The following is a 24,354-nucleotide window of genomic DNA, read 5'->3' on the forward strand; positions in this document are numbered from 1 at the left end:
GACAGTGCCCAGAACACGACAGCACAGCCCAGTTGGCCTCCTGACAATCTGGCTGACAATACCAGCAGACTTAGCACTCACTTTTTACAAGGGCTGCCTCAAATTGCTTCTGTCTTTCTCTCTCAGCGGCACTCACAAAAGAGTGAGTGGCAAATTGAAACTGAACTTTATTTGAGGCTGTAGCCAGACATAGTCCGTGATAAGTATGGCTGCCCTGATCCAAATAAATAATCACCATCAAAGGAAGCCGTCTAAAACACAGATTTGACCATTCTGGCTAAGTCTCCGTAAAGCTCCCAAAGTGGAATAGAAGTTTGGGTCTCAACCTAAATGAAAAGGGGATTTCTTTTCTTCTTCTCACTCTATTCTAACTCTTCCTCTTTTCTTCCTTTACTTCTTCTTCTTGTCTGTTGAAACATGTGGTCAGCTGTTATGCTTCCATGTGGTCAGATGATCAAAGCTGGGGAGCAGCAGTAATTGTCCCCCGCTGAAGCCGTGCCCCGGCTGGGATCAGGATCCCAGCAGGTGGGGGGGACAGCCATGAGAACGGAGGGAGAGGGTGGAGGAACGCAAGAGGCCCTGCCTGGCAGAAATAAAGACTTCCTAAGGGCTGCTCTCTGACAACAGAGCCCCAAAGGGAGAGTGAAAAATGAAGCCTCCACACATTCGAAGGGGTTTTCACTCACGGAAAGGGGCCGCGATTGGGGTGAACATTAGAGAGAGAGGGCAAGATGGAAAGCACAAGAGAATAGGATTATAATATTTGCTCAGAGCGAAGAGGAACAATTGTGCGCCTCTTTCACAGTGTCCTTAGAACGGAGCCTGTGTCGAATCTGAGGTTTTTGATGCTTCATGAAATATGGATGCTGTTTATTTCACCTGCCAACCCTGCCTTCTGCGGTCAGACACCTTCTACTGGCAAAGACTATTACTGGCCAAAAAGAAGGAAAACTACAGAAATAAATCTAGCAGTCATTTTTGTAGAACATACAAATACACAAACCGATGACATGGATGTAAACACAAGAGAGTCCACTCTTTCTTCTCACAAGGAAGCCAACAAACACATTATTACCATACACAAACAAAATCACACACACCGAGGTGTGGAAAGACCACGCATACCTCGGCTGGTCAATGTTTACCTGAAGACCAGAGGGAGCTGTGAATGCTCACAAGTCGGCTACTTTGCATGTATGTGGGAGCCCGCAAAACACTTCTCACTGCTGTCCGTCATTTTGATTGCCCAGCATGACTCCTCTACCCCAAACCTCCCAGCACCCCCACATTGCAACATCCCCCCAGCCAGATGGCTTTTTTTTTTTTTTTTTTTTTTTTAACTGTCTGTGGGCTCTTGCACCTCTGCTCTACCACACTAAATCCCTGAGATGGCTGGGTGGAGTGGAAGGTTTGGAGCTCTGCGAGGACAAATGGTTTGGAGGTAGCAGAGCAAATAAAACGGATTAAGAGGAGTCTTTTCACAGATACTTCAAAACTATTTTGGCGCTGAGCCATGGATCCCCCCCACACACACCCACCTTCTCCAACACCCCAACAATTCTCCCCCTCGACAAAAATCAGACACCCACAAAGACATTTCTACAGCATCCAGGTCTTGTGCATGGGCTTACATCACGCATCATCAATATACTGTTTAATCTGACATAATCTGATTAAATGTGATATGTATGAAGCTACAACAAACATCCATATTTGCTCATTCTGTGCATTGTAGATACAGTTCTTCTTAAGAAAGGATTTTTAAAAGGGTGTTGTTGTTTTTTTTAATCTAACACACAATCCATGCAAATCATGTCCCACAGTGCCTACTACAACATATGGAACAGCATGTGAATTTCATTTAATAGCATGCCATAATAGAATAACAGACATCTCTCAGGCTCTAAAACTAAACACACTAGTCCTTTTCATTTCGACATCATGGGAATAACCATGACATATTTCACAAGAACAAAGTGTGAGGAGATATAATAAAGCCAAAACACATTATTATAGTGCAAAATGACTCATAACCCTCCATATACAGGGACTGTCATTTTCATAAGCGCTGTTAAAGATGACTGACTGACGTTGATTGAATGCTTCAAATTTGCTCAGAGAAGTTTAAACACTTTCCCATTTTACTATATTAACAAATTTCACTCACTTTAAAACATTTAAACGGTAAAGTGCATTTCAGTCACAGTCAGAACACAGAGCATCAATGGAAGGTGATATGAAGGAAATCCAAATGTCACCTCTTGGCTCGATCCAGCCAAAGGTTAGATTCTTGAATCCCTGCTGTCTCCTATCATTAGGTTGCTTAGCAACGGGCTACAGGCTATAATTAACTTAGCAAAATTAAGATTTCCATTTTGTTAACACAAAAACACTTATCTGAAAAGTGTCACATGTTCACTGAAAGATTCCAAAGGCAAGCATTGAAATATGAGTGATGATTTTTCTTTTTTTTGAAGACTTGGCATGCTTCGACTGTTGCCAATGAGTGCAATGTACAAGTGCAGCTGTTATAGCATACTTAATGAAAAATCAAAAGATGGGGCATGATGTCACCCTGTGAGCATCTGTCAAATGTTATTCTCATATGTTTGCAGCATACTAATTTCAGAACTGTCTAACTGTCCCTCAGTCCTTCCATCTTATATATGAAGCCAAAAAAAAAAAAGCAAAAAGTAAAGAAATTAAATCCTGAAGGTCCATTAAACCTTTTAGTTCTCCCTGCCATCTCTCCCCATATATCCACCCACATCTTCATACAGTCACACACCAGTACATAGTTGCTTTTATTGAGTAACTCATAAAAGGCAGCAATTTCAATCATTGAGCTTTACAAGGCAAAAACATTAAGAGCATCAGTGCTAAGACACTAAACTGCTATTGAACTTGCATCCTAATTATGATATACCCAATATATCCACCACTCATCTCATCATAATTTTCATCACAATACCCCACCCATCATGGAGACAGACTCCAAGTTACGACTTAAAGCGGAGGCCACCAACACCAGCTCCTGCTGACTTGTTACCAGGCAGCAAGGACAAGGTCACTAGGATCACTCAGTTAGCAGGTGTGACAAAAGACCCAGCAGGATTCAGCCCGGCATCCCCCAACACTGACAGAACATCAGCCACTACAAGCAGGGGCCCAACTGCTGCCACCAACCTTGGTCTAATTGAAGCTGTTGAGCACTGCTGTTTAGGTCAGTATTCAATATGTTTATGTTCATGTCAGACAATCTAAAGATGTCCACATGTGACATGCTCAACACGATCACTGTGGCTGAACAGAAAATGCTGTTTTTGTCTAAATTCAGCAACTTTAAACCAAGATGGCCAGTTGATCGACTGGCACGAATCTTTAAAAGAATGCATATTCACAATAGCTATTTTCACACATGAACTCTGAACAATGTCAGGAGAATCAGGTAGGGATGTTGCTCTTACCACACATGCAGCGCACAACAGGACACTTGTGAAAGTTATGTGATTTATTACAGCAGCATAATGAAGTAAGTGTTTGGCATCTGCTGACTAAACAGCCTCTCAAGCTAGGTGGATGTTAGGGTGGTGAAGGGTATAAAACTGCAGAGTGTGAAGCAGGGCAGCAGCAGTGACATAAATAGGTCACCAAATTGGGAGAGTGAATTCTGTAATGTCCAAAAAAAATTAAGAGCTGTAGTGCGTGTTTGAAAATGCCTTAACTGGAAAGTTTCTCTGCAGCTTTTTTAAAAATAAATTCATTCCACTGAAATTTGCTCAGCTATTATAGAGATTGTGCCGTGGGACAATTATGTCTTGAAGTTATATTTACTGTATCGTTGCATCATATTTTCAGATTACTAAGTAAATGTACTTGCTGCTTTGATTATGGAGTAAAATATTGGCAGAAAATATTTGTCACATTTACAAAGTAAAATGACATTAATGAGCCCTGTCTCACATTTCAATTTACTGTTCACTTCTTCAGGAATCATCCAGGGCTATGATCTTTGCTAAACCCTAACAACGACCTTCAAAATCTTAAAGGTAACCATATAAGCTATTAATGGCACTTTGCTTGACACAGGCAGTTATATTCATGTTGTTAAAATGTTTTAGACACATTCACACAAAACGTTGTAAACCGACAGACAAAAAATATGAGGCAGCATTTCTTCTAAATCTGTTTGCTATTGTAAGTGTGTACTCTATGCATTTTTGGGAGATGGACTGAAAAGAAAAACATTCTACATACATTTTTACACTTGAAAAACTGAGAGCTATTTATTTATTTAATCAGTTTCCAATTTTTAAAAGTCCCACTACAGTTTCACAGAGCACTGGTAAATGTATTTTAAAGATGGGCCATTTCAAACTGACTGACCAATGATACCAAACCCATAGATATTTAAATTAACAGGAACATATTATAATAATATCATCTTTTAAACACTGTAATCATTAAATGTCAGATTTTTTTTCATATACATACAACTTCAAAATTTAGTCAGTGAAACTAAGCTCTGGGAGCAAAAGATATCATCAGCAGCTTTGAGTATTTCCCCTTTGTTGCAACCTGTCTTATTGCATTCCTCTCCCTTTGCTGTCTTATTTGCACCAAAACGCCTCCTGTCTAGATTACTGTTCAGTATATTTCTTGTAGCAGTGAACAGACATAACCCTAAGTGTGTAATGTGCTGTCCCTGTTGAGTAAATTCTTTGGAGTTGAAAATGCTGGAAGGTGAGGAGATATTGCCAAAGATAGGTGTCTCAGCATTGTTAATTATAACATTTCCCTTGATGGATCTCAGCCTCAGCTCTGATAGGTAAGGCAGTGCACACACGCGTCATTACACACAGGAACAATATACAGAAAAAGCTGTGGAATAAAAAGCTCGAGAGACTTATAAAAGAAAATAACTCTCCTGAGTCTTTCAAAGGCTTTGTGTGAAAACCTTTTTACACATATACACACATGTGTGTTAAAACGTTTGGAAAACCACATGAGCAGATATGTACAGCTGTGTTCAAAAGTTTACAGACACTCATCATGGGCATGAAGGCCATGGAAATTTTGGGAAGTTTAATGATTTCTTTGAAATCATTTTTTTCAGGGCAGGATGATTGTACAGTCATCTTTAATGACTTTAAAAAACTGGATGCACAAGTTTGAAATCATTTTGGATTTTTTTTCTAATCCACATAGGATTAAAAGTATACATACGCTCAAATAAGTCTTTTAATAATAGTGCTGAAGGTTCCACAGTATCTTTTAATTTGATTAGGCCAAGGCCTAATAGCTTCTTGTTAGTGATCATGATTGACTACAACTGGCAGTTTCTCTTTGCCAGGATAGAATAGATTTGTTTGACCGCATTATAGGCTTTATCGACTATTCTGCATTATCTTTCCTTGCAACCATTTGGCCACACTTATCCAGTCCAAATTACATCCCAATATAGAAGCTGGTGAGTTGGATTGTGGTGGTCAATATACCACCAGCATCTACGTCTTGCTTTATGTTACCATACAGGAGATGACTAATTGTTACTCCACTCTAGAATCTATATTCCTATCCACACTTTGCAGTGGTCTAGCTTAGGAGGTTAAGGCCTATGCAGAGCAGCACTAGGGACAATGCATCCTCTTGGTATATTCTGCACATGATGGTCACTTGTGCAATTGTGCAGTGTCCACAGTCCCACTGATTTCCTGATGAATGTCATTAGCACACTATTACTCTTCCACAGTGCTCAGCACTCCAGTATCCATGTATGGGGTACTGGCTTTCTTGTAAACAACCAAGGTGGTGGTCAGGTTGGTCTGTCTAGTGTTAGTGTTACACTGGGGTGTAAAGCTCTATCAAAGAGTAGCTGGTATTTTGACCGTCTGGTGTTATTTCCTATGCGGTTTTGAGCAGTGCTAATGCATTGACTCACGTGTCAACTCACCTTGGTTGCTAGAATGTCTAAAGTGTCTTTTCCACTAGTACCAACTCAAGTTGATTCAACTCAACTCTATTGTTTTCTATTACAATTCAGTACCACTTCAATGTGCTTGGGGTATTTATAGCAACATGGCAGAAATTCCCAAAGTCATTCGTATGAGACACAATCAAAACAACAATAGAGGATGTTAGACAGCTTCTTAAGAGATTACTTGGTTCAACATGTCTGGAAATAATCATGCTTGGGTGTAGCTTGTGAAACTGAATGAAGCTTTCCAAAAAATGTGGTTAATCACAGCTGATTCATAATTTAATGAGACAGGGCCAGGTAGGTTTGGATAGTTGTTTTCCCCCTTAATAAATTAAATCATCATCTTATGTTTATTTAATATTAAAATTGAATACTAAAATTTGTTTGGTGATATGAAATTTATAAGTCTGATAAATTTGCAAAAAAACCCCTAAGAAATCAAAAAAGGGCAAACATTCTTTCATGGCACTGTATTTGTGGTGCCAGGTACTCATGACGTTTTGTTAGGTTCTTCAGCCAGTGGGCATGAATCAGTCAGCTCCTGATCATGTCCAGCTCTTCATTCATGAGACTGAAATTAAATGTCTTTCTTTGTGATGTTGACTGGTTCTTGTCCTGGGAGATTGTTGTGGTCTGCTCTATGGTCCACTACCCACTCGGCATTAGTTTTGTGTGACACCTCTGTCTCTTCAATGCTCTTTTAGTGTTGTTCAGTCTCAGCTCTGAGCTCTGGGTGGGTTTGCTGTCATTCCCTTGAGAGTACACCCTATATGGGTCTTTTGGAGAACAAAGAGCAATCAGTTGATGCCGCTGGCAATTAACAGGTGGCAACTGTCTGTTACAAGGTTACACATCTTTCCTGTGAATTTTCAGTTTTATTTCTACAAGATGTAAGATTAGAAGAAGTAAACATGAGTTAGCTGACTAACTGACAGACTGAAAACTGACACTTGTGCATTATTTGAAAGCAACAGAGAGCAAGTGAGAGCAGATGCATCCGTAGAAAGAAAACGTCGAATGTAAGCATAAATTGCGTTTCATTATAACCTGCATTACAGGATTAATTAAACACACATTCAACCTTACAAATGTTGAAGGCCCAAATGCAACACAAACAGTAGGTCAAAGAAGTCCAACAGCTGGCGGCACAGCATATACAAGAAACCTTCGACAGCTGCTCTCATCCAGGAGATAAATACAGTCATCAAAATAAACATTCCTCAGAGACGAATGAACATCATGTCTTAATGCATTGCATTTACATGATGCAATTTAAATTCCTAGTTTGTTTATCTTCTGAGTTCTCCTCCTCTGAACTGCCATCAAACACCAAGCTGGAATTTCAAGCTTGCACTTCACTAATGGTTCCCTTTTGGTGTCAATTAATTGCCCAGTCTTCACACTCTGCAAACAGTAACACGTCACCTTGTGTCACCCCAACACTGGCAACTGCGAGGCAGGGGTGAGATCAAGAAGACTGAAATTATGTGAAAAAGGTTGTTGTTGTTTTTTTAAATCCATTAAATTCCAAGTCACACTCATGTCTGCACTTCAACTATGGAGATAGAGCTACATACTTGCCTAACAATCTCTAAAGCTCACAAATTACTGAGTTGCTTATGGGGAGTTTTTTTCAATCCATATGTAAAGAGAAATATAAAAACACTAAATTATGGCATTATAAACAAGTTCTTACTGTAAGTATTTCTTGATGGCAGTAAACCAGCTGCAGTGATTGCTGGATTCTTTGAGCAAAATTACTTGAGTCTGTAACACAGTGATGTCTAACATGACATAAACCTGCACACTGACTGTTGTTCACCAGAAGAAAACTAAACTGATCACTTCATATGAATATGTTCATAAGGTAGAGAGAACATGAGATATGCATATTTATCCTCGTTGGCAGAGGCTATTACAGCAAAAATTTGAGTGAAGGTTTGAATAATCATAGCTTGTTTAAAACGTTTTAAATTAAATAAACTCAAATTGTAACTTTGCTACTTGTGGGAGACATCTAGGCTATATTGTCTGTTGACCCTACATGTGTGTAACATTTAATCAGCTGTAATCCAATTAAGGGGTGTGGCTTCCTGTCACGAGAGGTGCAAAGAGTCTAAATAAACAGATTACAAGAATGTTAAACACTGAAGATGCAGCCTATATCGTATAGGAGGGCGAACCTCTAATCTTAATAAGCATCTCTCAGCTTTTCAAGTGTGACATGAGTAACAGGAGCTGCTTTATGATACTTTAGCTTTGACAGATCTATAAAAGAGTTTTTTCTACTGGGTATTGCTGTTTATTAAATCAGGGAAAGGAGGAAGAAAGTCACAAAAAGGGGGTGGATTGAGTGGCTAAAAGAATGAAAGAGAAAGCACACCCGGGGCCAGGAAAAATACTACTTTAGTTGTTTTTTAAAAAATGGTATATTATCTCACTTTTATCACATATTGCCCAGGGGGGACATTAGGGTAAGATGACTGAAAATTCCTGTTCAAGGGAGATCAAAAAATATGGCTTGCATGTGTTTCTAACTAGAAATCCAGCACGCACAAGCATTAAGGACATTCTGTTGTTAGGTTATTATCATAGTTATATCTTTCTTTCATCAAAGCCTCTGTTTCAAAACCACCCCTGAGCCAATGGTGTCAGCTTGTAAAGGCTCTCTCTCCATTGCTCGCTCAATCAGGCTCAAATCATCATCCAAGCCTGTTATTCTGCAGATAAATGAAATTCGGTATATACATAATTTAGAACAATTGGTTTGAAGGCTACAACAGTTGGTTGATACAGAAGGCATGGATTTTTAGAGGAATAAATAAAGCTGAGTGGTCAAAAAAGACTGATTGGAACATGGCTGAAAACCATGGCAACAGACTCCTTAGTAAACAGTTTATGGAAGCCCAGTAGGAAACCCGGTGGTTGGGTAAAGACAGCCTTGTGCTAATCAGTGCATACCAACACCTACAGTGCCCAAACCTCCATGAATTTCTCAGGAACAGATGTGTCAGCCCCTACTCTGTGCTGTCGCAGTGTCTAAGCCAGTCAAAACTGAATTCTTCAAAGGCTATCTCTGCAGGAAATATTGTATCTGTGGCTGCATGTTTGCTAGTGGGCTTCAGTATATTTTAATGTATTCAGAAATCCTGTCAGAACCAAAAGTTGCTTTCTTCGAAATCTAAAATGAAAATGAACAACTCCACTCTGCATTATATGAGTTTTTACCTTGTGTGCAGATGTGACCTCTGGATGAAAAGGTCAACCATTCTTTATTGTGATGCACTGCTACAACTGCTGCATTTAAACTCTACAATACAGATACAGCACAGCACATACAAATCTATGCATCCATACACGCATGCAGATGTGCACACCCACACACGCGCGCACGCACACACTCTCTGCCTAAGCAACTTTTAGCCTCTCTCTCCCCACAGTATGTTCTTCCCCCAATGTAACCACAATACATTATTCAGCCATATCATTTATCAAAATAATTGTCCACTGGGGCAAACGGAGAAGTTTTGTGGTGAAGTAACACATCTGAGGTCAAGGGGAATCATCCTTCAGCAACTGCTCTCCACCGTGGGTTGGTGCCAAATTGTGGCACTGGATGGTGAGGTGGCCGTGGTGACGGTGGATGGGAAAATGGGGGAGGCATGGGGGGTTGCCAGTGCAGATGCCCGCAGACAGACCGCCTTGCCTGAGAGCTGCCGGAGCCTCAGACAGCTCTCTCCATCACCCCCTCCAATTCTCCCTCCCATTGCCATCTGTGAAGCACACACACATACACACACACATACACACACATACACAGAGCACCAAGTGAATAAGAGGCAGAGGGACACTTAGCTACGTTAGCAGCCTTACTAAGACCGCTGTGCTGGGTAACTGCTGACATGCTTTAAAAAGACCAAGAGAGAGTGAGAGTTAGTGAAGAGAGAGAGAGGGAGGTAAGCAGAGCTGCTGAGCCAGATGGCTGGTTTAAGCTAAGCTGAAGAAGACTGAGATACCAGCCAGGTGAATTTTACTGTCATTTTTTTGACAGGTGGGTAGAGGAGAGCCATCTGGGGTTGACAGTGCTGCCATGTTTTCAATAAGCAGCTACTGCGTGGCATGTGCAGCCATGCTGATGGTGCGACTGTTTTTTGTGTGTGAATATGTATGTGTGTCTGTTATTCTGTTTCTGCGTGTCCGTATGGGCAGTATGTGTGCGTGTATGGTGGCATTTTGTTTATTTTTTTTAATGCATGTGCGGATAACTCATGTGTGGTAAGCCTTAGTGTTGTAGCACAGCACTTGCATCAATTACAGTGACGCTGACAGGGGTAATGACAGAGTTAGGACCTCTAATAGGCAAGACTGTCACAGAGACAAGTAAGCTACTGTTTCCAGCACTCTTCAAATCTCCTTTCTTTCTCCCTCTATGTGTTCTATTCTTACTTTTCCATTTTTCTTCCTTTCTTAAGGTTATGAAAGGTGATGATGAGTTTGTCAAAGCTGTTCCCACATATTCTTTGTACCCAAAAAAGTCTTTGTCCCAATATCAAGGTTAAAGACAAACTTGTTTCCCACTAATCTTTATGCAGCAATGTAGTCATCCACATAGCAGGTGAAAAGGCACTAATTCAAACTGATGTTAAGTTTCTTTGGTGGCTCTGGAGATAAAATGAAAATTCATTTGGTGAAAGTAATTAATCAAATATTATTTTAATCAAGATAAAGTAATTATTATGCATAATTCTGTTTTGCAATGATGTGCTCATTTTGTCTTGTGTTATAAATCCAGCACAGCACCTTTGCCTTACAGCTGTGGCTTTGGCCCCTCCCTCAAAGCCCAAACTTGCTGCCCACCACAACCATAAAATATAGGTTCAAGCCAGACTGACCAGATTAACTTGCATACATTCCAAGCTGACTAAAAGTAAAAACGGCCTCAGAGTATCTTTACTCACCTGATTGCACTATTTTCCTCTTTTTCCCAGTTCAGTTTGAGCTCTACAACAACGTATATACTAACAGCCTACTATATTATCATAAGCAATTCTCAATAAACTCTCAAATTTTGATGGTTTGAAAATGTAAAAGCAAAAATATAAATGCCAAAGCAGCCTCAACAATGGATGGCTAATGCATTGATCCGGGATGCTGAGCCAAATCTGCCATTAATAATTAATGATTAGTCTCAGGGAGGAAAATGCTTTTTATGATCACTTCAGTGAGTGGAGACAGTGCAGATTTGTTCATTTCATAGAGGATAAAAGTGCTCTTGCATAGATGAGCTGTGTAGACAGTGCAGGCACAAACTCACACACACACACACACACACACACACACACACACACACACACACACACACACACACACACACACACACACACACGTCTACGTGCAGTGGCTCTAATCTGTAATTCATCCAATATGTAGAGCTATTGGCCAATACTCTGGGTGGCAAAGCTACACAACACACAAAAACCTGCACGTTAGTCTCTGTACATCTAGCCAATCGGCCTGGCTCCCATGCCAGTGCACCAATCCGATGTCCCAGATGCAGACCCCCCCCCCCCCCAGAAACCCACAAACATATCTACAATGGACACACACACCAATCCAGCTGTGATTCCTGGAAGTTATCCAAGTTGCCTGTCTGGTGCGCAGAGCAAGGTGGCATTGATGTGTGTAAGAGAAAATCTTCTAACATGAAAAGGGAGCAGCATCAGTGGCACACACAAAACATAGATGAGGTGAACACTGAAAAAGTGCTGGTCACTGGGCAAGAGAGTGACACAATAACAGACATACAAGTGAGAATTAGAGAACAGTGCGTGAGAGGAAACGTGACAGAGCTACAGAAAAGCAGGCAGTCACTGAATCATTCTCACACACAGCACTTTGGCCCAGATCAGCCAGAGAGATAAAGGAAGAGGATTACACTCTGGCTGAAAGACTTGGAAGTATCCTGAGTCTCTTTTGACTCTCTGCCATTCCTACAAAGTCACCCTGGACAATGAATCTGCTTGCATAAGCCCCTTTTAGACATGCACTTCTTTCCATTAATCTGACGGTACCTGAACATGTCAGTCTTCTGTCTGAATGTGCACCCTGATTACTTCTTCTCTAAAGTCACAGTGGTAATCTTACTCGGCCACGACTCCTCACATATCTGTACCACTTTCAGCATGGAACAAGTCTGAATGCATGCCATCACACTGAGGGATCAGTGTTTGCAAGATGACTGAGCGTATCTTTCGTGTGTCTTTGTGAGTTGTTCAGTTCACTAATTGTTTTGGAGAAACAGCAATAACATGAGAAAAAACAGTGCTGCCAAGCACATGGGACACCCTCTTTCAGGATCTGTCTCATGGTCTACCACTACTCAATTATTCCCATGGCTATAAGAGGCTCAGAGCCATGTCTTTATCCATAAAAACAGTTTTATATGCGTTAAAGAGGCATTTCACTATTGAACAGGTCAAGTATTTTCTCACATTGCTAAAGGTCCACACAGACCTCCCCAAAACTACCAAACAGGTTTCATCTTTCAAGTGTTTTCTCATTAACTTTGCACAAATATTCCCTATCCATTATAAATTGAAATGTTTACAAAAAAAGACACATTTATGATAAAGTGTTTACACCAAGCATCTGTGACTATAATCTGTGTTTTGACAAAACTTGAACAGAAGCTGGCATGTGTTTGTTGCTTCCAGCTATTCATGTAAGTCCTTCCTCAGAGTTTATCACATGCCTTTAACAACATCCAGCTGCACAATGCATTCATGGGCATTTTTAAAGTAAGTGAGATGCATACATTTCTGACACTATTTCACTTTTAATCTCTGACATTGAGACACAACTGATTAGACTAACAGCAAATGCTACTTATCTACACTTCGCCAAGATTAGCTGAAGGAGGTAAGTGTCCAGTTAGTTCATGAAACTTTAATAAAGTGCCTGTCCAATAAGTATATTTAGGACATGTCTTTCTAATTGCTTTAAAATCTTGAATAAATAAATTCCGAATGACAAAATGTTGTTATTTGAAGTCAGCAATATAACAAATACAATATCTGAAAATGGTCTATTAATTAAAAAACAAGAAGGAAAAAGAGAGTCAGGAGAATCATTTCTCTAAGATGTTGTGTTTTGTGTAGTGTTATGAGTGCACCAGTGGTTTAATGCAGACGGCAAAGGTCAGTCAGCTCTATCCAGACTGGGAAAGCTACTTTGGACATAGGCAGTATCTATTACACTTAAGCACAAAACAACAGGAATTTACAACAGACACAATTTTATTTCAATTTTGGCTTTATGTATTTTTTAAACTATCTGATGGCAGCTTGAGTGTCTTATGGCTGCAACTAATACAAAACAGGTGAGATCAGGCTGTTCAACACTCAATCTCTAATCTGAATAAACTTCACTTCAGCCTCTTTTCATGTCATGTATTTTGTCAAAGTGTGTAAACAGTGTTTAGCTTTTTCCTAACATTTTCCACTCGTGAGTTTAGACTTCCCACGTCACCCTGATGCTACACTTAATCACGCTGTTGTAGAACGAGTGAACTCAGACCAAGTCCTTTCCAACTCATTTGTGAGAGCTGCTGTAGGGGGCATCAAAATGCTTCATGAGAAAAAGCTGGAGTTTCGTTTTTAGTTTGCAAAAATTTGTCTCTCTGTATTAGCCCGGGGCATGCCCTGCCTCTTGCCCTTTGACAGCTGGGATACACTGCAGCACCCCCTGCAACTTTAAATTGAATAAGTGGAAGATAAGTGGATGGATGGATCAATAAAAAACTGATAAATTGCTTTTGTTGATTAATTGATTAACTGCTATTTATTAACTACATATTACATACTTTAGCAGGTCATCATAAAGGTCATTCATAGTGCCAACAGGAACTCTGAAGTGATGTAAAAGCCAGTCTGCAGTTGGAAACTATTTTCTTTACCGTCTTTTTCTTTATATTCTACTACAATTTCTTCACTGTATTGTACTCTGCACTTTTGGATGCCTAGTAAATGAGAAAGGCTATTAAAAATATCTCTAGTTTACTTTGATTCGATAAAAGAACATGATATTCAACCCATCCCATATAAGCTCAACAAACTCCAACCATGTTTGGTTAAAGTTTTGTTTGTGTTTTTGTTTTTTGTTTTTTCATTTTTAAAGCTAACCTAAAGAGCTGCTGCATACAAACCTATTGTTTTCCCCAATTTTAAGAAGTCCTTTTTTCATCTTAGAGAAGTTTCTGGTGCTGCAGAGATGTGTTCAACCAACTATTGTATACTGCAAAGTTCCTCCTGTACTGAGACAACACCACACCCCACAGCAGGAGCCAAAAAGAAAAACACAACTAAACCAAGGTTCTAAGATCTACAATACTCTCCAGTTCCTGTAGTGTGGACGCATAAAAAAGAGAAAGTGGAACTTCCTCCAAAAGTTATCAGAACTATGAAAAAAGTTTATGATGTACAATACCTCCAAAAGGAATGGCCAGCTTCACACTAAAACTTAAACCTTTCTGTTGGTGTGCAACTGTAAATTATAAGATGATAAAATTACAGTTTTGACTAAATAAAAGTTTGGCAGGTAAATAAAGTTTTAAATATTTAGACCCAACTGCCAAATTTCACAGAAATCCAGCAGAAAATATGTGTACATATTGCTTCAGGTTGTAGAAAAATGGTCCACTGAAACTCGGTGATATTTGTACTGCTTCTGGCTAAACGGCATAAATAAACTAGGGCTGCAGGTCTGGCTTTTTTAGTTTTACTTGAAAATATGAGTAAATTTTTAACTAATTTTTAACTTGGATAGAACATGCCTAATATTTTTGCAAAGATCTCTGCAAATCAAAGGACTACACTCACTTTTTTCTAGACAAGAGAACTTGAAGTGTGCATAATTAGATATCTTTGTTTGAACGTTTTGCCCCCAAAAAAATAGGTGCATAGAACTTACAGAGCTTCTATAGCAAACACAAATGAATCACTGCACATGATTGGCAACTCAGCATCAATGCTGATTTGTTGATTTGATTTGATTATCCACTCCTACTTAAGACTAATTGGTTTGGGATGTCACACTCCACGTAGAAACAGAATAGAAGTGTGTGGGGAGAGGGATTGGGGGGTGGTTTGAGAAAGGCCCTTAGTGTGCTTTCAGTGTAGCAGCTGCTTGACAGTGGTGCTTCTTTCTGATGACCTTGAATAGCTTATTGATTTCTGTATAAACTCTGTAAAGACTTCATGTTTTTTTCCTCTGCCCACCTCCTTTTGTGATTTCCCTGTTCCAAGTTATTACAATGATCCAGGTCAGGTTTATTGTGATATTAAAAACGTTTTTGTTTACACACTCAGATTTATGCTAAAGACAAAAACATACAAAGACACACAGAAAACCTTTGCTGTGTTGCTGTGTCTCTGGTCTGTGTTAGTCCCAGCTAAGAGCAGCTGGGAAGAAATCTAAAGGGGTCAAACACATAATGGGTAATAATCTCCTTGTGGAGAGTCTTCCCACCCAACAACACTGCTACTTCTAACAAAGACCTTGGCCTCAGGTCTCAGTAGTTGCTTCCCCTCTCTGACTTCCACCAGCAGATCTCAGACGACCGGTACATTGTTGTACTGCTCATCGACTTGTTAGACGAATCCAAATTTCACATGTCAATTAAATGAGTGTTGCCCTGGTGATTAACAGATCTCACTAATTGTCCCTCCCTCCTCCTCTTTGCTCCACTTTTTTTTGCCTCCTTCCCCTCCTCCTCTTGCTCTCCTGCCATTTTCCACATGGAGGAGCAGGGAATGGGGCTTTGTGCCGTTGGGCCCCATGCCCCTTGTCAAAGATGGCTCCTCACCCTCTTACCCCAGCCACACTCGTCCTCTGAGACTTCCAGATCCTCTTTCTGAATTCTCGGGGGTAAGGAAAAGATGAGCAGAGCATAAAGGGTCTATATGTGAATAGATTGCACAAGCGTTAAAGGTATGTAGGGTCGATGCATTTCATCCTATTTAAGGGAGACGCACCAAAACATGAGACCAGGATGCTTGCAAACAACTGCATGTGCACCTTCAATCTGACACACACTCCCACACGTGCACCCTGGCAGATAATTACCCCAACAGCCTCTGGAGAGCAGAATGCCCATGTGGGCCCCATAACCACTTTAGACAAGGGCCATGGCACACCCAAGACCCTCCTTCTTTGTCTGTCTCCCAAGACGTGTGTTTGTTTTACTTGATTCAAAGAACTTGATCTGTGGATCCTAACCGTATTTTGTCCCATGTGCATCCTTGTGGTGTTGGAATAAAGTATGCTACATGAAGTCATGAAACAAACCTGAGAAGTAAAATCTGGCACCCCTATGAACTGTGTGATTTTCAAACTGCTGGAAAAATGTATTAAATTTTCACTTAACTTTATTCCAGTGGACTGAAATTCACCCTTTGCTGTGATAAGTATCATAACAGAAACATTAAGTAGACTTGCGCACTTCTGCAATGTACAAAACCTTTCTTTGAAAGGTACACTATATTTAAAAATATTTCTGTACTTCACTCCTTGGAAACGTTTAAATGGTTGATCAAATAAACTATTAAGATGATGTTGAAGTAGTTTGTTTGCTTCCAGCTTTACTTTGCTCAAAATCTAGGACTACAAACTCTTCATGAAATTATTTCATATTCTGTGAGTCACCCCTTACATTTCTAAGCTAAGTACTTACTGCAGGTGTTGGATGAATGCATTGAAGTAAAAACTGGGATACTTCCCACCCTCACATCAACACACCCACACACATATGCCCTGCTCTGATCACTTTGACAAGTGTGTCATGCTGACTTTATATGAGAACTCTACAGTATTTGGATTTTGAAACCCTTGAAAGCGAGCAAGTCATCAGACTCTTTCTAGTCTTAAGCAGAGTTCTAATGACCCATCGTCACAATTAAACACAGTGGACAGCAGCTCCAAACACTGGGTGACATCTTAAAACTGCGTGAATGGACCCTAGACCCAGCACCCCCCCCCCCCCCCCCCCCCTTCCCTACATCACCTAATGTTCAACACTAACCAACCATCACACAGACCTACATTCATAGTCCAATCTACAATGGAAAGCACTGCAGCAGGCCAGTGTAGCCCAGACGGTTTCGTTTGCACTTTATCAGACCACACAAAACAGCAACGCCTCATTGAGCCACAATTTGCTGCTAGTTTCCTACAGGAAGCAGAACAAAGAATGGGGCGGCCCAGTATTTCTTTTTGTGCCAAAGCAGCGGACCAGAGAAGGAACACACACACACACACAAACACACAGCCAGAGTAAGTGAGGAACTGACAGAGAGAGAAAAATGTGAGAACAGCAGAACAACACACTCCAGAACACGTCTGTCACATCCTTCAAAACACACTATGAGTAAGCTGCTGAGCAGTACAACCTTTAACCAGACACTTAAAGACAAAAACACTGACACTGAACACCTGCAGCACAAATAACAATTCTCAAATGTTACTCTTGTTGGTGGAAAAATACATGTAAAAAAAGTTTGTGCCCACAACATCTACTGGAGGGAACTGGGGGTCACGGACGTGGCAGCATTTAAAAACCGCTTGGGGATAAAATGCTTCTGTTTGAGCAATCACTGTCCCTTTCCCTCCCTCCGTTTCCCCGGTCTCAGTCCCGCTTTCTGTCTTGATGTCTCTCTCACTCTTCTTCTCTGGTTTTACTACGACGATAATTCCTGAGTGAGTAACTGAGTGTGCGTGAGCCAACCGAGGCCAAAGTCCTGTTTGTGCATTAGTGTAGTCATGCGAAAGCGCGTGTGAATGAGTGTGTTGCTCGTGGATGAGTGCTGCAGCAGTGAGCGTGCTGAGGGAAGCAGAAGTCTGCAAAGCGAGAGGAGCTTGCTTACAACCACACTACTGATTAGGGTGGCCCAGCACAAATAAGACAAAAAAAGAAACCCTGCAACTGCTGCAATTGTTGTTGAAATGAGGCTAAGACGAACAACACAATAATGTCTGAAGGTTAAAGGCTCCACATAAAAAAACAAAACAAAGCAAAAAGCATGCATATATAACACCAGATTCATTACCATACAAATCAAGATCAAAACATTTCATCAAGTACACCATAGTCCTCATCTTCAAAGAAATCTATGTCTGAGTACAGTGAAGTGCTTCCCTTTAACCAACTCCAACGTTACAGTCCAATTTGAAATAGAGAAGAACATCCCCTGTGGCAGAGTAAAGTATGTTGCCATGACAACACGAAGAAGTTTAAGTCCTGACAAGTAAGTGCAGATGATGTGCTGATTGTGCCTTGTGTAGTTACAATGGCCTCTGCTTTCTGCACCTTAAACCACCCTAACTCTGCTACACTCTCTTCTAGCTGGCAGCTGTTTGTCCTGCTACAGGATGGGTGTGTTTTGTTTTGTCTGCCTGTGCATGCATGAATAAATTATAAGAGCTTTGGACCTTTGGGACAGGACTGAGCTGCTCATCTGGCTCAACAGAGCACTTCTGCCCTACCAGTATGTGGCAAAAGATGATCGCTAATTGAAAGTGGCGAAGTGATCTGATGACACTGCGGGGATACTTTGGTTTGTCACAACGTGTAAAGGCCCTTGCTTTTTAAGGGTGGCTGCCTTCAAGGAGGGGTTAATCAATGCACAGCTTAACGCAGACTAGACAGGACAGAGCACAGTTGCTGGTCTCGGGGTAACTGAGGTCAAAATTAGCGAGCTATTTCAAGAAGATGCTCACTTACTGTGCTGACTTTGAAGCAATTACAACACCAACACTGTACCTTCAGCAATATATCACACAAGAAACTATGCTGATACTATGTCAGCACTGTCATCTAAAGCAGAGAGAGCACTAGGCATACTCACAATATGTTGTTTTCTTACCTCAGCCATAACTGGATAGCAGACAGCATCTGTTCAAACAGACAGCCATGATACAGAGCCTGTAAAAGTGAAGATAAAAATGCATTAGCTCAAAGCATCAATCATGGTCAGAAAATAGTGATTCCATACACAATTGATTTCCATGGTATCTTTACTCCCTACAGCACATGCAATACTATTTTCTTCGCACTCATAAAGTCATTTGATATGGGCCACAGAAAGATGGAAGAGGAAGAAAGGTATGTGTGTCTGGCTACATTCCTGTCCCTAAACATGTCATATGTTCAAATGGAATTGCCTTCTAGAGCAAAGAGCATCATATATAATACAACTCTCATGTCTAGACACCCTCCGCGATCTAGTTTTTCCTCGCACTTTCTCTTACACAGATGTGCATTAAAAGCCACTTTTTACAGTGCACTACAGTTGCTTGTAAAATTGTGATTGTGGTTGGGCTAATTTACTAGTCATGAGACAAAAAGTTGCAGTATTTGTTTTAACATAATGGACTTCAGCTTGAAGGTGAAATCTAATAGTTGCCCCTGGATAACCCTCTGCTCCAAGACCACCTTCTATGTTTTTTAAGTGAAATAGAGATCTGTAGAAACTAATTTACTTTGTAAACACACCACCCAAATCTTGTTTACACTATTGGGAGTTGCAAGCACATGTGTTTGAGGAAGGAGACCTCTTGTGTCTCCTGCACCGCTACAAATACATATACACACATGTACTCAAACCTGCACCCACTGACTATATCACCAACCCCCTGATGTCCACTGGGAGGAGCAGCCACCCCCTGCCCTCTTCCAACAGGGGGGTCAAAGAGTATTTAACACGAGAGTCCTACATTCCTCCAAGGTGATAATTGCTGTAGCTGCTGGCGGGGGGCCATGAAGCGCAGGGTAAACAAGCAATAAGACTCTATGAACCACTCCATGCCGTCCTGGCTAAACAGCATGCATGACTGTGACTTGGGTAAATTATGCCATCAAGCCAGGCGTGACAGCGTGGAGTGAGTCTATTTGGTGTCTGAGCAGCCAGGTGTTTCGGTGAACTATAAGTAAACCATCAGCAAGACAAGACTTCACACATTTTATCAAATACTGTGAAACCTAGAGGCTAAAGACTAGCTGCATTAAATTAACTAAAGATTAAGCTAAGCTTAGAAATCATAAAGAACAATAACTCAGTAACAAATTACACCAGCTGTGCAGACCTAGAAACAGGTGGGAGAAGGGATGAATATAAGTAGGAAGACAGCGAGCTCTATTCTGTCCCACATTTCAGTTCAGGTCTTGTCCCTCTCTGGCCCTCTGTTGCATCGGGGCTTCATTAGATTTTTCATATATAATTTCTGTGTGTGTGAGTTTAAGTTGAACCAAAGTCTGATGCTGAAAATTGATTGGCTTAATTAATTTGTCTTCATCTTCTGCATTAAATGTGATTAATGTTGCAGCTATTTTATATTTTCTTTTTTCAGCCTATTCGCTTACTATCTTGATTTTATATATATTTAGGAAATTTCAACATTTCATTCAGCTTCTGCCTTTTTTGTCAAAAACAAATCAATTCCCAAAATTAACAATACATCATTAATGCTTTAAGATATGGACTTCTAAATCAAAACACATATTTAAGAATGCCTGGCTCACTGAGCTTACTAACCAAAGTGCATTGTACTTCACAAGAGGGCACCACAGTCTTTAAAAGTTTGCATTGCATAACTGGCTCCACGGATACTGACAAAATTCAATTTGCTAAATTCCACTGATGCATAACATGAGGCAGTGATGGATTAAAACAGCTTAGTACAATATTAAACTAAAGCCAAAACCCTAAATGTCACTTTAAAAATCAAACAACTCACTCATACATTCTGCAAATCTGATTTGTGAGTTTGACAGACTGCAATCTTCAGTCTATTCAAAAATCTGACTCTATATTTTAAAGAAATATGTGAAATCAGTTAGCACACTGCGCCACAAGCCCTCATCCAAATCTACTAAAACTGACAGACATTTTGGTGACTAGATGTTCGATATTTTAAATAACTTTTCCACAACAGTTTTACCTAATTTAATCAGCAAAATGACTGGATTATTTATTTATATGGCCAAAAACATCCCAGTTTTATAGAACATCCCAACATTTGAGATGGTGGGTGGAAAAGATATGTTTCCCCAGTGGGGCAGTCAGGAAGTCATCTGGGGATCCAAAGGTCCAAAGTTCATACACCCGGGTGGTGGAAGTCTTACTTTTTACCACAATTTATGCATGTGGTATGTTGTCAAGTGCTCATTATGAACAAGCACGTGAAAAAACGAGCACTTGACCTCACCGAGTTCACTATATTCCAGCAATTATGCCACGGCCGCTTGCAGCTATTTGTTTTGTCAACAACCCTAAATCCCCAAATGAAATTTCTGCTATACTAACAAACATTGTGAAGCTATTGTTGCTCAAAGTGAGCCACTGCATTGGGTTTCACGCTACATCATTGTAGTGAACACTGGCAGCAGTGTTGCACGTCTGGACTTCCAAATAACATATGCCTAAAACAACTACTTCAATATTGTGTATTATTCGACAACACAAGACACACACTTGGTTTCTAATTTATTTAATTTGTCGATATTTTATTGAGAATTGTAACTGTAATTATCTTAACCTCCTAAGACCCGAAACTCTTTCGTGGCATGCATTTTTAATTTCTCTTTGATATTTGGGATGATTGGGACCCAATGAATGTAAAAACAAAGAATTACCAGATTTTTTTAATCTGATTTTTGTTTTTAAGAAAAATGAGAGCCACATATGAGGATATTCATTTAAAATTTCAATAGAACAGAGGCAGTATAATGTCCTCGTAAGTGGATATCAGGCCCCTGTACAGCAAGATTTAGTATTTTGGTCTAAATAACCCAAAATATGATGTCCACATATGTGGACGCCATGTTCTAGGAGGTTAATAGATAGAAATGTGTCAGAAACACTGCATAAATTAAAAAAAGACAAATAAATGCAAGTGTTTGCACTTTTAAAAGGGATAAATATTTCCCCCCTCACATGCACACACATAAGAAAATATCGACAAATTAAATCAAGCGGAAACCAAATTTGCCTCCAAAATGTTTTTTGGTAAATCAAGTCCATTAAAGAAACAATGAGGATTTATTGTTAAACTTTTAAGTGCATAAAATGAAGTTGCTTAGAGAATGGTTTCAATGGTTTTCAAATACCACATTTATTCCTCTTGTTTGTTTACAATGCTGACAAAAGAGGGAAATATGTGTAAAATTAGACAAACAAATGATTACAAGCATATAATTAGACACACTAAAACTCTACAGCTTTAGCTAATGTGATCCTATAAGCAGCAGTATTGACATTTGCAGGATTGTTTGAGTTTTCTGTGCTTTAGCCTTATTGAAAGCATTTTTAATATTAAAAAAAGTAGGTTTAATTAGAATTTCAGTTTTATCTTCCACTTCAGTGTGAAATTTGATTTGTATCTGTTTCATACATACAGGCCCCTGTTCTGTGCCCACATATGGTCCCCTCAGCCCCGCACAAGGCTTGGAGAGGTTATAAAAACTGAAGGGGTGATTAAAAACCAGGAATAATGGCCTCCACAAAACTAGGAATGCGTTTAACTGGTACAATTGTTCCAAATCAGGTTGCCATTAATATCAGAAATGATTCTGCAGATCTTGAGAGGGGGATTTTACGGGGATTTTTAACTTGATTTTTAAAGAAACTGGCCCTGGGAAAAATGAAAGCATAGGCAGAATGTACTGTAGGTACATGATTTATGGCTGAGGATGACCTGGAAGGATTTAGGTTGGGTATATCTAGAACTGTGCTGACCTACCCACCAGTTCTGCATTGTTGAAGTTTGGTGGATCCTCCTAAATCCAGGATTAGGAAAGTCAAATATACAAACACCTTCACCCCTCCTCTTTTTCTCACATACAGACATACCAAGAAGAGGGAGAGGTTGAAAGCGTTAGCATTGGCTCCTGCCTGCCTGCTAAGCATGCCCAAACCCCAAACCCCATCACTTTCCTCATTACTTGAGCTTCATGGCTTTTTAGGGCTCTGTGCTTTATCTGGGATTTCACATTTCCCTGACTGCCACTTGACATGGCTCAACCAGTTGCCAGCAATCAAGTAGCAGAGGGCAGCAGCGGCACCGGCTGAGTCTTCAGGCTGCACCTTGATTTGAGAATTGCACATCACAGCCACTGGCCTTGCTAAGCTTCGGTAATTATTGGCCACACATGCCATCTTCCCACCAACTCTATTTCTACCCCACTCAATAGACTGACCTGACATAATGGGTGAAGGGGAGAGGGGCTGCATGTAGAGAGATAGGGATAGTCATGGGTCATGGGTGGATTGCATGGTGTTGATGTGTGCTTTAAAAGCCAAAAAGTGTTTGACAGAGCTGGAGAAAGAAGTGATAACACGTTCTGCAAATCATCCATACTGCCAATCTCAGAATGTTCTATATGGATCATCCCCTTATGTGTTAAAGCATGTCAGTGCCCTTGTCTATTTGCTTGCACCCACAGTACACATTGTGTGTGTGTGTGTGTGTGTGTGTGTGTGTGTGTGTGTGTGTGTGTGTGTGTGTGTGTGTGTGTGTGTGTGTGTGTGTGTGTGCCTAATTGAGAGGTAAGCAAAAAAGTTGCCTTTAAAGTTTCCAATAAATATCCTGCCAGTAATGTCAAACACCTGCCCGTAAAGCCCAGAGGAATGCTAAATGAAACCAAGTTGCAGAGCCTGTCTCCTGTCTGGGGTCTCAAGTCAAGACAGCAGGATTTGTAATGGCTGTAACCAGGATTATTGAGTTCAAGCAGAACAGCCAGGAAGCAAGAAAAAACATAGCATGGTCAGCACCACTGCTTTTCCTCCCTCTAACAGCCAGTACAATGAGTTGTGTGTCCCACTAACAGTAGAGATGGATTCCAGATTATTCCTCAACTTAGTCACCCTCTTGGCATCAAAACATAACAAAACAGCCATAAACTGTTTGTTTTTTTAAAACCACTATTATAAGAGCCAAACAATCCAACCTTCTCAGGGACTGCTGTATAATACTAGTGGACACAAATGTGATTAGACAAGAAGTGATCTTTTTTGTGAAAGTGTGAGCCAGATAAAGTGAGACAGATGATTACTGCAACTCAAAACATGACCCACTGACCTCCCCACCCCAGTGTCGCACACCAGTAACCATCTCATGCACACACACATGCAGTCTGACCACATGCATGCGCTAATGCACACACATCTACAAATATTCAGTATCATGGAAGGAAGAGGCTCTTGGTGAGAGCATGTGACCCTAGAAGCCAAATGATGCTGTCATTTGGCCTCATCTCTGGTTTTGATTGCCTAAACTCCTGACGCCTTCCTCCCGCTGCACCTGTCGAACGCCAATAGACCCCC

At 40.4% G+C, this 24,354-nt stretch overlaps 1 protein-coding gene across 3 annotated transcripts in view; it reads right to left on the bottom strand.

The window, feature by feature from the left end:
- The window catches only part of LOC146677900 (uncharacterized), an 81,524-nt gene that overhangs the window by 44,115 nt on the left and 13,055 nt on the right, over positions 1 to 24,354 (bottom strand). For 2 of the 3 annotated variants that reach the window (XM_085382888.1, XM_085382883.1), the window contains exon 2: positions 18,898 to 18,956. In XM_085382888.1, the coding sequence (XP_085239014.1) occupies positions 18,898 to 18,956 (59 nt within the window). Of the gene's footprint in view, positions 1 to 9,115; positions 9,754 to 18,897; positions 18,957 to 24,354 lie in introns of those variants that run through there. The other variant, XR_014907670.1, reaches the window with a different exon arrangement.

The sequence above is a fragment of the Rhamphochromis longiceps genome, linkage group LG2 (genome assembly GCF_057381845.1).
Source record: "Rhamphochromis longiceps isolate RC_006_pf linkage group LG2, R_longiceps_female_GT1.1, whole genome shotgun sequence".
Taxonomy (NCBI): domain Eukaryota; kingdom Metazoa; phylum Chordata; class Actinopteri; order Cichliformes; family Cichlidae; genus Rhamphochromis; species Rhamphochromis longiceps.